Source organism: Manis pentadactyla, chromosome X, assembly GCF_030020395.1.
Source record: "Manis pentadactyla isolate mManPen7 chromosome X, mManPen7.hap1, whole genome shotgun sequence".
NCBI lineage: Eukaryota > Metazoa > Chordata > Mammalia > Pholidota > Manidae > Manis > Manis pentadactyla.
The window spans coordinates 117,673,776-117,689,404 of NC_080038.1; the positions used below are offsets into that span (position 1 = coordinate 117,673,776).

At 39.1% G+C, this 15,629-nt stretch overlaps 1 protein-coding gene across 4 annotated transcripts in view; it reads left to right on the forward strand.

The window, feature by feature from the left end:
* SMARCA1 (SWI/SNF related, matrix associated, actin dependent regulator of chromatin, subfamily a, member 1) overlaps nucleotides 1–15,629 on the forward strand; it is a 243,608-nt gene that overhangs the window by 145,590 nt on the left and 82,389 nt on the right. For 2 of the 4 annotated variants that reach the window (XM_057495933.1, XM_057495935.1), the window contains one exon: nucleotides 3,164–3,564. In XM_057495933.1, coding sequence (XP_057351916.1) covers nucleotides 3,164–3,238 — 75 coding nt within the window. In that variant the 3' untranslated portion in view covers nucleotides 3,239–3,564. Of the gene's footprint in view, nucleotides 1–3,163; nucleotides 3,565–15,629 lie in introns of those variants that run through there. The other 2 variants (XR_008995270.1, XM_057495941.1) reach the window with 2 other exon arrangements.

Sequence of the window (15,629 nt, forward strand, 5' to 3'; positions counted from 1 at the left end):
CAGCATTTTGAGTGTCCTGCTGTCCAGTGGAAGCATGTCCCTTTAAGGTCCTAACTCTCAATCCCTGTGAGTGCAGTAAATCCTATGGGGGAGGATAACACTGCAAATGGAATCTTCTATCCAAAAGATTCATCCTGCCCCACTTGGATCCCATTCCATTTTTAGAGCACTGCAATCATCTGAAAGTAATTTCTTTTACTGAATTGAATTCTGTTTTCTTTTTCAACTATGCCAATAGTCCCATTTTTGTTCTCTGTAGCCATTCATATTAAGTAATGTATTAAAAACGACCCTGCCAAGATTTGAAGATTCTAGTAATGATTTCTCATTAAGTCTTCTCCTGGCTAAACATCTTTAGGTTCCCTAACTCGTCCTCAAAGGCTAAGTCCCTTACTCATGTTGGTTGTTCCTTTCTGGACACACTATAATTTTCAAGGTTTCTTGTTACATATGTTGCCCACAACTGAATACAGATACTTCATGTGTGCACTGCCAGATGCAATGAGATTATCATCTCCCTTGATCTCAGCTAGTCTTCTGTTAAAGTTAGTTTGTGAAGCCAGAACAAGCTACTTCTTCTTAAGCCAGTAACAGGTGGCAGTAACTTTTTGGCCAACCTTTTGGATTGGCAGTTTAGAGGTGGTGGGTGATGGTTGAAGGACACACTTAACTTCATTCCGTGTTTGGTTTTTATATGCAAGTATACTGCTGGTTTTGAAAAGAGCTATATTTTCTCATACTGATGCATGATTTTCATACGAAATCAGAAACTCACAAGCAGAATTTTCATTTGTTCAACACTCACTCCTGACTTTCTGGGCCAAATTTAATGAAACTCAACCAGAAAATACATTTAAGCCCAATTAACTTTCTTGCTCCGGGGTTATATTTCTTGTTCAGATTTCTCACAACTACAAGAAGGTCTATCTATACTTTGGGTTCTGTTTTACAACTCTGGGTAGTTCTTAAGTTCCCCTTTTACCTCTCCCACAGTTCTGATGCTATGCAAATTGAGGACCAAAGGTATTCTTAGACAAAGGAAGTACTGTTATTTATGGCTCATGTAAATCCAGAGAAAGTAGTGAACTGCAGATAGATTAGTAATCACAGAACTGTGCATCATTAGATGGCTTCACCAACTAGTCAATTTTAGTTGATTATTGCCCTTAAATGCCCATTAAGTGTTTAGGATTAGGATTAGGGTGTTTGCATTGTGTTTTATGGAGTCTGCACTATTTCATGACGCCACAGTTTTTTTTTTCCTGTCTGAAATGATCTGGTCAGACACCCCCTGCAAATACCAGACATTTAGTATACCACAATGTTAATTATTTTGACTGAAACCTGACTTGATTCGGTGGAAAATGACTTCAGTGTTCTGGATTTATGGTTCATTTAATGAGTGCCATAGATGTCAATACATTAATGTAAGTCTGGTGCAGGTATTAATTTTACTTCTAGTGAGGTGCTCAACCAGCATCTTACTATGAAAAGTCAGGACAATTTTCAGTGGGCACAGAATACACCTGTCTAATCAAACCTAAGAAATGTACTAGTTGTATATCACAAGGATATTAGGACCACTTGACTTCTCTGGGACTTGATCTCCATGTAAAATGAATACATTGGACAAAGGCCTTTGCAGCTCTGAACCTTTTAGGATTTTATTAGGCATTTTAGGAAATCCCTCATCTTTAGGATATGTGCTTTGTAATGGACATGGAATTACATCAGTCGTTTATGCTGTGATCTGCACCTCCTTCCATGACTCCATGAACCCTTGCTTAAACTAGAGTCTCTCCTGTGTCTGAATGTCTTGCAGATGAGGCACTGACTGCCCATTGTTATGGACTATTTTTTCAAGAATGTTTGTATAGGGAAAAGCCTTGCAATGCAGAGATAGTGTCTTTCTCTGGAGCAAAGGGCAGGCATGCTTATTGCTTATTGTCTGTCCTTTATAAAGGATTCTATAAACTTGAGTTCCCTAAACTCAGAGTTCCTCTCCTGGACCACAGCAGGTGTCATGTGCAGGTGTCATTTGGTTCCCTTCACATTGTCCTGTGGGAACTGGGAGTCTGGAACCAATGTAAAAAATGTGGATACTCTGGCTACTGCTCTTGCTATGAGCAATAAATTGTCTTTTGTCTGTAATCCAGGTGTAGAGAAAATGGAAGTTCCATGACCAGGATTCTCACCTGACCCTGGTCTGCTTGCCCACTGCTCACGTGCAGTGTTCGCAGGTGCATGCTTACACACGAGTTGGCAATGGGCTATTGTTGACTCTACATAAAGAGCTCCACCCAGGGCTGCGGGGCTGTGAGGCAGTGGAGAGGCCCAGAGGCAGAGACCGGCTTGCTGCATGCAGACTTGCCCTGGGTGGACAGGATACTATTACTTGACCAGCCACTGTGAGAATAAAGCTGGGTATAAACCCTTTTACTCACAATGTTCCATTGTCAGTTTTTGGTCTCACCGAATCCACAGCGAACTCGCCCAGGGCTGAAACTTCAGGAGAGGCCCCAGGAATCTTGTATTTTCTAACAGTAAGTGGCAGGCTAACTTGCTAGCTCGTAAGACCCTTCATAGTTCTTCACAACTCTGGTCCACATTTGCTTTCTTCTTTTCTTAAGAACACCTAGCCTCTGAACAATCCAACTCAAAACACTTCTGTCTTTTATCTAATAGTTTTATATATTAATCTTATCTCCCACCTAGATTATAAGCACTTGAGACCGGGTACCATGCTACTGCTTTTCCTGTCTACCCTATCGCAACTGGCACAAGGATGGGTACGTAGTAGGGCCTCAACATGTGTTTTTGGGCTGTCTTTGGCCATATGAGTGCCAGCTGAGCTAAAATACTCCATACTTTTTACCATTGAACTTCTTGGCTTGGGTGTCTTATGGATGAAAACTATAGATGCACTCCCCTAGAAATAGAAAAGCTCTAATGAGAGAGGGAGAAGCTGTTTTCGGACATCTAGGATGCAAGGCATAGGCATTCCTTAATCCATTGGAGATCATTTGACTAAGGAACCAATTGCAAAGTTGTTCTGAGCCCCACATTGCCAAAGATATCAGGAATAGTTTGATATGCTGGGCTGCTAATAATGATCATGCTCTAGCTACTAAAGAACTAGAATATAGTCTCTGTGTTTTTATAGAATTCAAGAGCCTCAGGAGGGCCTCTATGCCAGCCCACTGACTTCAGCATCAATGGGAGCTCATTTGACATTTGATACAAATCTTGGAGGAGGAGGATTTGACTCCCTATGACTGCATTCCCCAAAGCCACACTTGTATTATTGTAAGTATCCTATTATTAATGGCCTCTTATACCAGAAGGAAAAATGTCTATATATGTATTTTCATTTGGCTTATCATTGTTTCTAATAGTCTGGATTATTTAAGTAGTCTAACCTCATTTTTCTCTAAGGTAATATGGAGACACAACAGACTTTTTGCCATTAGTGCTAAATATTAAGACTCAGGACTCTTTCTTGTGGTTATGGCCATGAGGATACACCCCCTACTCCCATAATAAATTTATTATTCTTTCTCTCTCTTTCTCTCTTTTTGCAGTTATCAGGACTGTAACAAACTCCCAATTCAGTCTTCTTGAGTACCCCTGATACTATATAGTTGTGACATGGTTATCCTTTTCCAATTTTAACTTTGCATATCTGGCATTTTCTAACTTTAGATTTGTGACTGCAGGCTGTTCCATCTCACTTAGGAATAATTCCTGCTATTTGAATTTGGGCATGCTGCCACCAAGTGGTTGCCAGTTCTTTGACTCACATGCTAACATAATTCAAACTGCAGGCTGCATTGTATTTGGTGGTGGTGGGTGTTATGTGTTAGGACTGGTTTAGTTTGATGCTTGTGAAAAGGTGAAGGTATCAGGTCTCAGATGGAGTTGGGGTAAGTCTTCATGAGGCAGCAGAAAGATATTGAAGAACAAAAATGGGCCATAACTTGAGGAGGAGAGAGGAAAGGCAGTCTGAGTTTCAAAGAATGAGATCAGGGATAGAGGAATTGTGGGGTGAAGAGGACAAGGAAATAATAGGACACAAAGGAAAATGACCCAGAGTTAAGTGAACTTGATCAATGAACCAGTTTTCATCTTTGGTTTCTGGACTTTTCTCCAGTTCATGTACTTGTTGGGGAGTGTGAATAACAAGATAGATGTAATACCTTGAGCACGACTGTGTCCTGTATAGCTTTGTATTCCCACAGTGGCTAGCATAGCATTGGGCACAGAATAGGTCCTTAATAAAGGTCTGTTGAATGAATAACCCAAACCTGGAGGAATTAAGAAAATATGTAATGGAGGTGGGGGTGCTGGCTTGAAGCATAGGGACAGCTCCTGATGAACAAGTCTTGATGATGTCCTGCCTCTGTCATTAAGCTGAGGCCCTGCACAACTTTTGTTGGCTCCTCTGATCAATCTTCCAAATTATAACATTTTCTAAATATTCTGAATAAGGTACCTGCATACTTTCGTATTTTCTTTTCTTTTTTATTAAATTAAAAAATTGAAATACAGCTGATATACATTATATTGGTTTCAGGTGTACAACATAGTCATTCAGCAATTATGTACATTACTAAATGCTCACCACAATAAATGTAGTTACCATCTGTCACTATACCAAATTATTACAATACTATTGCCTCTATTTCCTATGCTGTACTTTCATCTGTGTCACTAATTTATTTTATATTTAGAAGTTTGAACTTCTTTATCCTCTTCAACTATTTCACGCATCCCCACACCTTCCTCCCCTGTGGCAACCACCAGGCTGTTCTCTGTGTTTATCAGTCTATTTCTGTTTTGTTAGGTTTTTATTTTAGATTCCACATGTAAGTGAAATCATATGGTATTTGTCTTTCTCTGTCTAACTTATTTCACTTAGCATAATGCCCTCTAGGTCCATTCATGTTATCACAAATGGAAACATTTTATTCTTTTTTATGGCTGAGCAATATTCCATTGGATATATACCACATCCTCTTTATCCATTCATCTATCAATAGACACTTAGGTTGCTTCCATATGTTGGCTTTTGTGAATAATGCTGCAATAAACATAGGAGTGCTAAACATATGTCTTTTCAAATTAGTGATTTTGTTATACTCTTACCTCCTTTGTCATGTATTAATGGACCATATAGGCATGGGTTTATTTCTGGTCTCTCTATTCTGTTCCATTGGTCTATGTGTCTGTTTTTATGTCAGTACCATACTGTTTTGATTACTGTAGCTTTGTATTATAGTTTGAAATCACAGCATGTGATACCACCCACTTTATTTTTCTTTCTCAAGAGTGCTCTGGCTATTCAAGGATTTTTGTGGTTCCATACCAATTTTAGGATTATTTGCTCTAGTTCCATGAAAAATGTAATTGGTAGTTTGATAAGGATTGCAGTGAATCTGTAGATTGCTTTGGGCAGTATGGCCATTTTAACAGTATTAATTCTTTATTATTATTTATTTATTAATCTTTAATATCAATAGCTTTCAATTTATTTGTGTCTTCAATTTCTTTCACCAGTGTCTTGTAGTTTTCAGAGTATAGGTCTTTCACCTTCTTGGTTAGATTTACTCTTAGGTATTTTATTCTTTTTGATGCAATTGTAAATAGGATTATATTCTTAGTCTCTCTGCTGGTTTGTTATTTGTACATAGAAACACAACAGATATCTGTTTATAGATTTGGTATCCTGCAGTTTTACTGAATTAATTTATTACCTAATAACTTTTTTGGTGGAATCTTTAGGGTTTTCTATATATAGTATTATGTCATCTGCAAATATTTAACTTCTTCCTTACCAATTTGGATGCCTTTTATCTCTTTGTCTGATTGCTGTGGCTAGGACTTCCAATACTATACTGAATAAAAGTGACAAGAGTGGGCATCTTTGTCTTATTCCTGACCTTAGAGGAAAAGCTTTCAGCTTTTCACCATTGAGTAAGATGTTAGCTGTGGGTTTGTCATATATGGTCTTCATTGAAATATATTCCCTCTGTAACCACTTGTTTAGAGTTTTTATCATAAATAGATGTTGAATTTTGTCAAATGCTTTTTCAACATTTATTGAGATGATCATACTGTTTTTACCCTTCCTTTTGTCAATGTGGTATACCATGTTGACAGATTTATGGATGTTGAACCATCCCTGCAACCCTGGAATAAATCCCACTTGATTGTTGTTATTGATCCTTTTAATGAATTTTTGAATTTGGTTTGCTAATATTGTGTTCAGGAATTTTGCAGATATATGTTCATATATGGTCTGCAATTTTCTTATTTTGTAGTGTCTTTGTCTGGTTTTGATATCAGGATGCTGCTGGCCTTGTAGAATGAATTTGGAAGCTTTCCTTCCCCTTCAGTTTTTTGCAATAGTTTTGGAAGGATAGGTATTAACTCTTCTTTAAATATTTAGTAGAGGTCTCCTGTGGATCCATCTGGTCCCGTACTTTTGTTTGTTGTGGGTTTTTGAGGACCAATTCAATATCATGACTAGTAATTGCTCTGTTCAGATTTTCTATTTCTTCCTGGTTAAGTCTTGGAAGATTGAATGTTCCTAGAATTTATCCATTTCTTCAAGGTTGTCCAATTTGTTGGTATATAATTATTCATAGTAATCTTTTATAATTGTATTTTTGTGATATTGGTTGTAACTTTTTCTTTCATTTCTGATTTTATTTATTTGAGCCATCTCTTTTTTCTTGATGAGTCTAGCTAAAGGTTTATCAATTTTGTTTATCTTTTCAAAGAACTAGCTCTTAGTTTCATTAATCTTTTGTATTTTTTTGTCTCTATTTCTGCTCTAATCTTTATTATTTCCTTTGTTTTACTTTGGGCTTTGTACTTTTTCTAGTTTCTTTAGGTGTAGAATTAGATTGTTTGAGATATTTCTTGTTTCTTGAAGTAGGACTGTATCGCTATAAATTTCCCTCTTAGAGCTGCTTTTGCATGGTGCAAAGATTTTGAATGATTGTGTTTCTATTTTCATTTTTCCCCAAGTATATTTTGATCTCCTCTGATTTCTTCAATGATCTATTGGTTGTTTAGTAACATGCTGTTTAGCCCCTATGTGTTTGCATGTTTTCTGTTTTTTGCTTGTCGTTGATTTCTATTTCATACCATTGTGGTTGGAAAAAAAATGCTTAATATGATTTCAATCTTCACAAATTTATTGAGACTTACTTTGTAACCTGACATGTGATCTATCCTAGAGAATGTTCCATGTGCCCTTGAAAAGAATGTGTATTCTGTTGTTTGGGGATATAATGTTCTGTATATATCTGTTAAGTCCATTTGGTCTAATGTGTCATTCCAAGCTACTGTTTCCTTATTGATTTTCTGTCTTGGTGATCTATCCATTGATGTAAGTGGGGTGTTAAAGTCCTCTACTATTATTTTATTACTGTCAATTTCTTCCTTTATGTCTATTAATATTTGCCGTATATGTTTAGGTGCTTCTATATTGAGTGCAGAGATATTTACAATTATTATATTCTTGCTGGATTGAGCCCTTAATCTTTATTCAGTGTCCTTCTTTGTCTCTTGTTACAGTCTGTGTTTTAAAGTCTACTTTGTCTGATATAAGTACTGCTACTCCAGCTTTTATTTTTATTTCCATTTGCATGGAGTATCTTTTTCCATCTCTTCAGTTTTAGTCTGTGTGTGTCTTTAGGTCTGAAGTAAGTCCCTTGTAGGCAGCATGTAGGTGAATCATGTTTATTTATCCATTCAGTTACTCTCTGTCTTTTCATTGGAGCATTTAGTCCATTTACATTTAGAGGAATTATTGATATGCATGTACTTATTACCATTTTGTTAAATGCTTTCTGGTTGTTTTTATCATTCTTTTGTGATCCTTTCTTCTTCTCTTGCTATCTTCCTTTGTGTGTGACGACTTTCTTTAGTGTTATAGTTGGATTTTTTTCTCTTATTTTTTGTGTATGTATTAATAGGTTTTTGGTTTGTGGTTACCATGGGATTTCTTTTTCTTTTTCTTTTTAAAATCTCAGATCCAAGGTCCTTGATGTCCTTAATATATCTGAACCAGTCTGTGTGGTTGGAAACAGATGACATATGGAAGCTTTTGATCAGAGGATGTGACACCTAGGGCTTCTTCCGATCATACAGTGTATAGGGAATGACTGGCCAGGGCTTTTCTAAAGTGCATGTGAAGGCAAAACTGAGGATCATTCCAAGTAGGGTGTTTGTTGGAATTAACATGGAGCTCCACAAGGGGGTTTACCCCTACATAATAATACATGTGCCATGTTATCTTTGACTCTGCTAGCATATGATCACATAATTGGTATTTAAAGATACACATGTCTGAATTTCACTGTTACCCAGATATTATAATTCATGAAAATCCTGTTAAATCATCCCTCGTGCTTCCCCTAATGTAGAGATTAAATCCTTGAGGACAATAGTTGTAGTGAGCAGGTATAACGATCTATTTGACACCATAAACCTCCATATCTGTAACACCAAATTCTCCAATCAGGGATCCATGTGGGACACTATAGCACAGTGAATAACACATGGGCTTTGGAGTCAGACATACCTGGGCTCAAATTTTACCTCTGCCTTGTAAAAACTACTTGACATTAGGGAAGTTACTTAAATTTTCTATGCCTTGAGTTTCTAACCTATGAAATGGGGTAATATCAACTACCTTTAATGGTTGTTATGAAGGTTAAAGTAAATGACAATAGGCATACAGTGTGTCTAACACAGAAATTACCATATAGCATGTACACAATCACTGGCAGCTATTATATACATTTCTTCCCATAACACAAACTGTAGGAAGTGATGGCCCTGTATAGTATCTTGTTTTGCTCACTACTGCATCCTTGCCCCCAGCTTCTGAGGCTTGTGCAGATTCTCTGGGCATGGAGACTCACGCTATCTCCTGTCCCACAGAGTACCGAACAAGTGGGAGCTTGTAAGCTAAGTAGGATGTCATTTTGAGTCACTGTTGCTCTAATTTCTTTAGACATTTCTGAAGAACAATTGGATTCCCTTCAGATTTAATTTCCTTCCCTTCCCAGATAAATTTTCCAAATGTCCACTTCCTATTTTCTCTATCAAGGCCAGAGTTGTAGGAGGCTGGCCTTCAATCTCCAACTAGGCTGAGAGTACCATTTGGGCTCAAGAGCAAATTGTATTGGAAAAGCTGCAGAAACACTGAAATGAATTTTCATGAAATGAGGCTTCAAATGAAAGTACAAGGCAGAGCCTGGTTCTAACTGGCAGTGAAGTTGCTCAGTTAAGAAGCCAATTCCAGATGTCCCATTGCAGAAGTTTTGTAGTGTGTATCTCCTCCTGTCCCTGCCTCCCACCCCCAGGCAATTCCTTCCATTCACATACAGCCTTTGGGAGATGATGATCATTGGGTAAAGGTAACTGAGTTGTTATTTCACATTTCTGTAAAATCTCTAATCTCTAAACTATGTACAGACACAGAAAATGTCTGAACCATGGTACAATTTGAAATGAAATGTTCCTTCTGGTAGGGTGATAATGGTACACCAAATATTTCCATATTGTCCTCCTCCCTGGAAACCAAATATGTTGTGTTATATGAAAAAGAGACTGTAGATGCAGTTAAGTGAAGGATCTTGATATGGGAATATTGTCCTGGATTATCTGGGTGGACCCTATATAATCACAAGGGGCCTAATAGGAGGGACTCAGGAGGAGACTGAGGCAGAGCAGAAGACAAGGTGATGATAGAAGCAGAGACTGGAGTAATGTACTTTTTTAAAAAAAAGTCCTTCTTTTTTAATTTTTAATTGGAATATAGTTGATATACGATATTATATTGGTTTCACATGTACAATGTAGTGAGTCTATAATTGTATACGTTACTAAATGCTCAGCACAGTAAGTGTAGCTACCCTCTGTCACCATAGCAAGTTATTACCATATTTTGGCTATATTCCCTATGCTATACTTCCATTCATGTGATTAATTTATTTTTTAATTGAAGAGGTAGGAATGGACCAAAAGCCAAGGAATACAGGTGGCTACTAGAAGCTGACCAAGGCAAATGGCTTTCCCTTCACAGCCTCCAGAAGGAACCAGCCCAGTTTACACTGTGCCGTTAGTCAGAGACCCATTTCAGACTTCTCATCTCCAGAACCACAAGAGAAAAAGAATTGTACTGTTTGAAATCAGTCCTCCAAATTCTCTCAGAGTTGCTGGGAAGCCACAAATTACCAATATTAGAATTATTGCTTTGGGTGATATCATTGAAGGGCACAGTCATTAAAAGCTTCCACCAAAATGCAAAGGAAGAATGTGTTAGGCAACATTCAGTTTGTTATGCCTTGATCTGACTGACTGGTGTGAAGCACAGAAATGGACCCAGGATGTAGGGATTTCTGGTTTTGGGGATGTTATGAGAGGATAGATTTGATGGCTAGGATCTGTCTGGCTAGATGCAACAAGTCCTGCCTGGGATGAGACAGTGTCTAAAAGGGAAGAGAGAGAACCTGAAAACTAAATTCCATTTATTATGCTTTGTCCCCTGGCATCAAAGCTACCATCAGGCCCTGATCAGGAGACCTCACTGACTGGTTGTGAGATGATTTTTCTGAGAGAGAATTCTCCTCCCCATTGAACTCTCCTCCCACAAAGTATTTTGGTTTTTACAATAAGAAGTAGTGATTTACATTTGAAGGATCTTGAATCCCAAATCCTGCCCTCTCTGTCTACAGCCATCACACTCGGTCACCTGCCTTCCTTACCTCTGATCTCACTCCCAGAGAACTCTAACAAAAGTACAGAAAACTGAGGGACTTTGAACCCATTAGTAACTTCATCTCTTCCTCCCCACCCTCTTGCCATCGCAATTTGATGACTTGACTATGAGAAACAAGGACCTGATCAGTTGGCCTTAACCTGCACATTCAGAGATGCATATCTGATCTATACAGCTAATATGGTGTTTCAGCAACCCAGGAAGGAGAGCTTTCTTGTTTCCAAGGGCTATTACCTCATAATGAACACAACGATATCATCCAAGTGATGCCTGCAGTTTAGGATATACAATAGATCCACTTATAAAACTACCAGGAGGCCTCAGGCAAATCCACCCAAATGTGAATCCTGACTTCCCAGGAACTGGGCAAGGGAGGTCAGGTGTTGTAAAGGAACCTTGACTTGTTTACTAAGCCTAGGTTGTATAATCACAAGAACCAAATACCGTCAAATAGCCTACATCTGATTCTCATACAGCAAGACCTGATGTGATCTAAATCCCAGGCTATGTTTATTACTGAATGGTGTTCTAGAACTTCAATAATACCTGCTAGTAGAACTATGGCTTGGGTGGTGATGGAACAGGCCAGATTGGAACAGATAAGGCTTGGGAGTTCAAGAGGGCTTAGTGGGTCAGGCAAAGGCTGGGGCTGGGACAAGGATATAATTCCAGGGTTTAGTGATTTAGTTATTATAGGCTTGACTACATGATGGTTGGAGTCCAATTAGGGTATGTTCAGAATCAAATCAGACCACAGAGGGCTAAAAGCTCCTAAGATGGGAGTGTAAGTATTCACAATGATAAACTAAACCAAGAACCAGTCTATTTGCCAGGCAAACGTGAGGTAGTTGACAGTCATCCAAGTAGTTGACAATTGGTACAGTCTAAATTAGCTGATGGTCGATTATCAAGGGATTATGATAGTGGGTATTAGGGATTCAGATCCAGATCGAGATTGGGAAACATATTTTTGTGTAGGCAATCTAGTCCTGCTACTGGGATACCAGGCAAGGAATCACAGAAGAGGAATGAGCTCTGATTATGGAAATACCTATATTCTGTCAATAGAAAAATGTGGCTTGGTGCTGAGTTGCTGGATTGTTTCAGTCTTCTCCAGATTTCTCCTAACTGATGGCCCCCTCCAGCCTCTTATCCACAATATAGCCATAGTGAGCTTTTGAACTTGTTAAGCTCATCTTACTGCTTCTAATTGCTCTTAGGATAAAGACTAGACTCACCAGTCTCTACAAGGCTCTGCATGGTTTGGCTCCTGCCCACCTCTTTAACCTCATCTTCTGTATTCCACCATTTTCCCTTTCACTCTTGGCACTCTGGATGTAGAGTTTCTATAGAATGCTCAGCTCCCTACTATCCCAGAGCTGTTGCACATTCAATTACTTTGGCTTAGAATGTACATCATCTTTTTCTTCATCTTGCTGGTCTCAACTTAAATGTCACTATATCAGGAAGGCCTTCTCTGATTTGTCTAAAGTAATGTCCCCTTATTCTTTATAACGGTTCCACTCACCACCATCACTTACAAGTCACTCCCACTAGCCTTGTCTACCATGAGCAAGTTCACCTCCTCCTATGCAACACTTCCATTAAGCTTTACCTACCCAATATCCTTGCTACCCCATCACAACCTCCTACTGTCATGCCTATCACCTCACCCTCCTATGGCCCTGCCTACCACCACCAGTCTCACCCCTTCTATAACCTGTGCCCCATCTCCCTACCAGTCCCTAATAGCCACACTCAGAAGCCCTATGTACCACCATTAGCTACATTATCCGTTGCCCACCCAGCTGCTCCAAATAGTAGCAGCCCTACCCTATTGACCCTGTGAATGAACAAGAGCCCTCTTACTTACAGTTCAGGTATCAGCCTGCTCCACAATGTCTTTCTGACCATTCAGCCTAGATAAGGTTTCCCTGTTTTCCATAGCACCCTGCCCTTCTTCACAGTGCTAATCACAATGGTAATTATACAGTGCTTTTGTCATCATTTTAATGGTTGTCAAACCCACGGAGTCTACATCTGTCTAATTCACTATTTCCCTTGTACCTAGACACACAGTAGATCTCAAAATACACTTGCTGAATCTTTTATCAAGTGTTATAGGTAGAGAACCTGAGGCTCAAAGCAGCTGAATAAAGTACTCAGGGTTGCACGGCTAGTAAGTGCCAGAGCTAGAGTCCAGACCCAGGTCTGGTTGACTCCAAATCCTATGGGTTCTCAACCATTTTGCCAGTTGTTTCTGCCAGACCATCAGCATCAGCATTGCTTGGGAACTCATTACAAATGCAAATTCTCAGGCACTGCCAGAGACCTCCTGAATCAGAAACTCTGGAGGCGAGGCCTAGTAATCTGTGTTGTAACAAGTCCTCCATGTGACTCTGATGCATGTTCAAGTGTGAGAACCACTCTGCACTGCCTGTTATGTGGTTCCTTCTTGGTGGGAGATCTATGTTGTTCTCGTTTACGTAAATAATCCTAATGGTACCAAGTGTGGGGCTCAGCATACTGTAGGTATTTATTAAGTACCCATTGACTAGTAAGTGAGTTGAGCTCTAGGGCACATTTATTTTTGAAAGGCATAGTCTTTTTCACCAAAACTGCAGGAGGACAGTGAAAACACTATAAAAAGCCTAATATAAGGGGCATGCCACTTGCTTGAAGAAAAGGTTTCAAAATGAAATTATTCATTTATTACCTCCTCTCTACCTTCTTCCTTTCAGGTCAGTCATTTCCCTGGAACTGTCTCTGATCCCTGTGATTTATATTGATAGATCTCTTATTTGGCTTCTTTATAGCATTTTGAGTATCATTTAAGCTATCCCTGGATTATATGTGACAGTGCAATTTTTGAGGGTCTCAGATTTATAAATCATGGTCTCCATAATGAACCTGTATTCTCTTTAGCACATACACTCTGCCTTTCTTTTTTCTCCTCTATTTTCTACCATGACCTGAAGTATATAGCAGCGTGTTGGGGTAATATTTAATAAATTATCCTGTGTGTGTGTGTGTGTATGTGTGTGTGTGTGTGTGTGTATCTCCTTGCACCTACCCATTCCCATATTAAGCAAAGATATTCATCATCTAAGGGAAAGGTTATCAGAGTAGAAGAGCAGAAAACCAAAAAGTTAATTCTTAGCCTTTGAGTTTTAAAAGCCTATTTAGAGTTTTCAGGAACCACGGCTTTTGAGTGTAAAGAACCTAGGACATATACTTCATGACATACACAATAGATTTGAAAGGATACAGGATCAATCAGAGCCAGTCTTTCTCTCCCCAGACTATGTGAAAATTCCATGGGATGTGAGAGGAGTGAGAATTAGAACAAAAGAGTGAGTCCTTGGTATGTCCCTTAACAGAGGTGCTGTAACCTATGTCTGTGGGCCAAGACCCAAGTTGAAGAAATATAATCCTCGAATGGGGGAGGAAAATGGAGAAATCTGAGCAGATGAGACTATGTATTGCCTCTCCCCATATAGGACAAGGCAGCAAACCCTGGAGAGTTCCCTCGAACTAGTCTGGCACCAGAGCAGTAGAGTAGGGTTGGCTGCATGTGTTATATCTCAGGAAATAGGGTTTGAGATGGCTTCATAATTCCGTGGACTCTGGTAAGGTATGGGAAGAACCAAGTGCTTTCTGGATAGCCATGAGGGGCCCTTAGACTTAAGAAAATGTGAACCCAGGGTTGATGAGACCCAGAGGGATCTGAATGCAACTGTAACTGTGCCCTGGTTGGAATTTGAATATCCCTGCATCGTATGTGCCAAGACAATGAAGGCCACTCATGACAATATACCTCTCAGTGGATTCTAGGGTGGACTGCAGAAGATAACTGAAAGTCAGATACCTTTTGTGTATCTTAGCCACAGCCCCAGAGATGGTGGGGAGAGCTTGAATTGACTGAGAGTAAGTTGTATATTACATGGAGGAATGGGGGTTTGAACTTGACTAAGTTCTAAGAAAAAAATTCTTGTGTATCTGAATTTGTGGGTTGATGTTTATGTCAACCCTACCAAGGTACTCTATATTTGGTCAATTGGATTGACTTGATGAACCAGAGCTTTTCTTCTGAGTCCAACCTTTAGGAGATAAATGAATCAGAAGACAAGAAGGTCCTGCTGGGGACTGGGTAAATTAACACATACTGAAGTGCTCCCTGAATGGTCCTTGCCTCTGTATGTGTCCACCCCAACATTCTCATTTTCTTTAGTCTTTGATAGTGATAATGGTGCTCTGAATACTCAACACCAAAACACCCCTGATTAGCCAAAGAAGATTCTACCTAGAGTCACTCAACTATTTCCTAAGGCAGGAAGGTGAACTCAGGCATTTAGAGTTTTCATATATATACAGAAGTGGAAACAAGAGAGGCTTTAAAATAAACCTAAGATGCCTGCCTAACTTTATGAGTAGTTACAAATGTATGACTTGATGACTGATTTTTAGCAGGTAAATGGAACCAGACAGGTTCATATTTTTAACTGGGCTGTAGCTTGAGTGTTGCATTTGGAAGGGCCACATTATTTATTAACCTGTGTGGGGTTGCTCTGATTGTGCTACAGATAGACAGAGGTCTCCAGAGTCAATTGGGGTTGTCGAATCACATTCAATGAATGTCCTAGTGTCTCAGTGAACAATCCTGCTATTGAGGGACTTCCCTGGAGTAATCAATTAAAAGCAGTAGCATTAAGCAGCTCACAGTGCTGGGAAATCAATACCAGCATGGGAAAGAAACAATTCCCTAAAATGATTTCTATGCAAATTTTGATTCCTGTACCTAATGACATTAGGACCCATTAATGACACATAG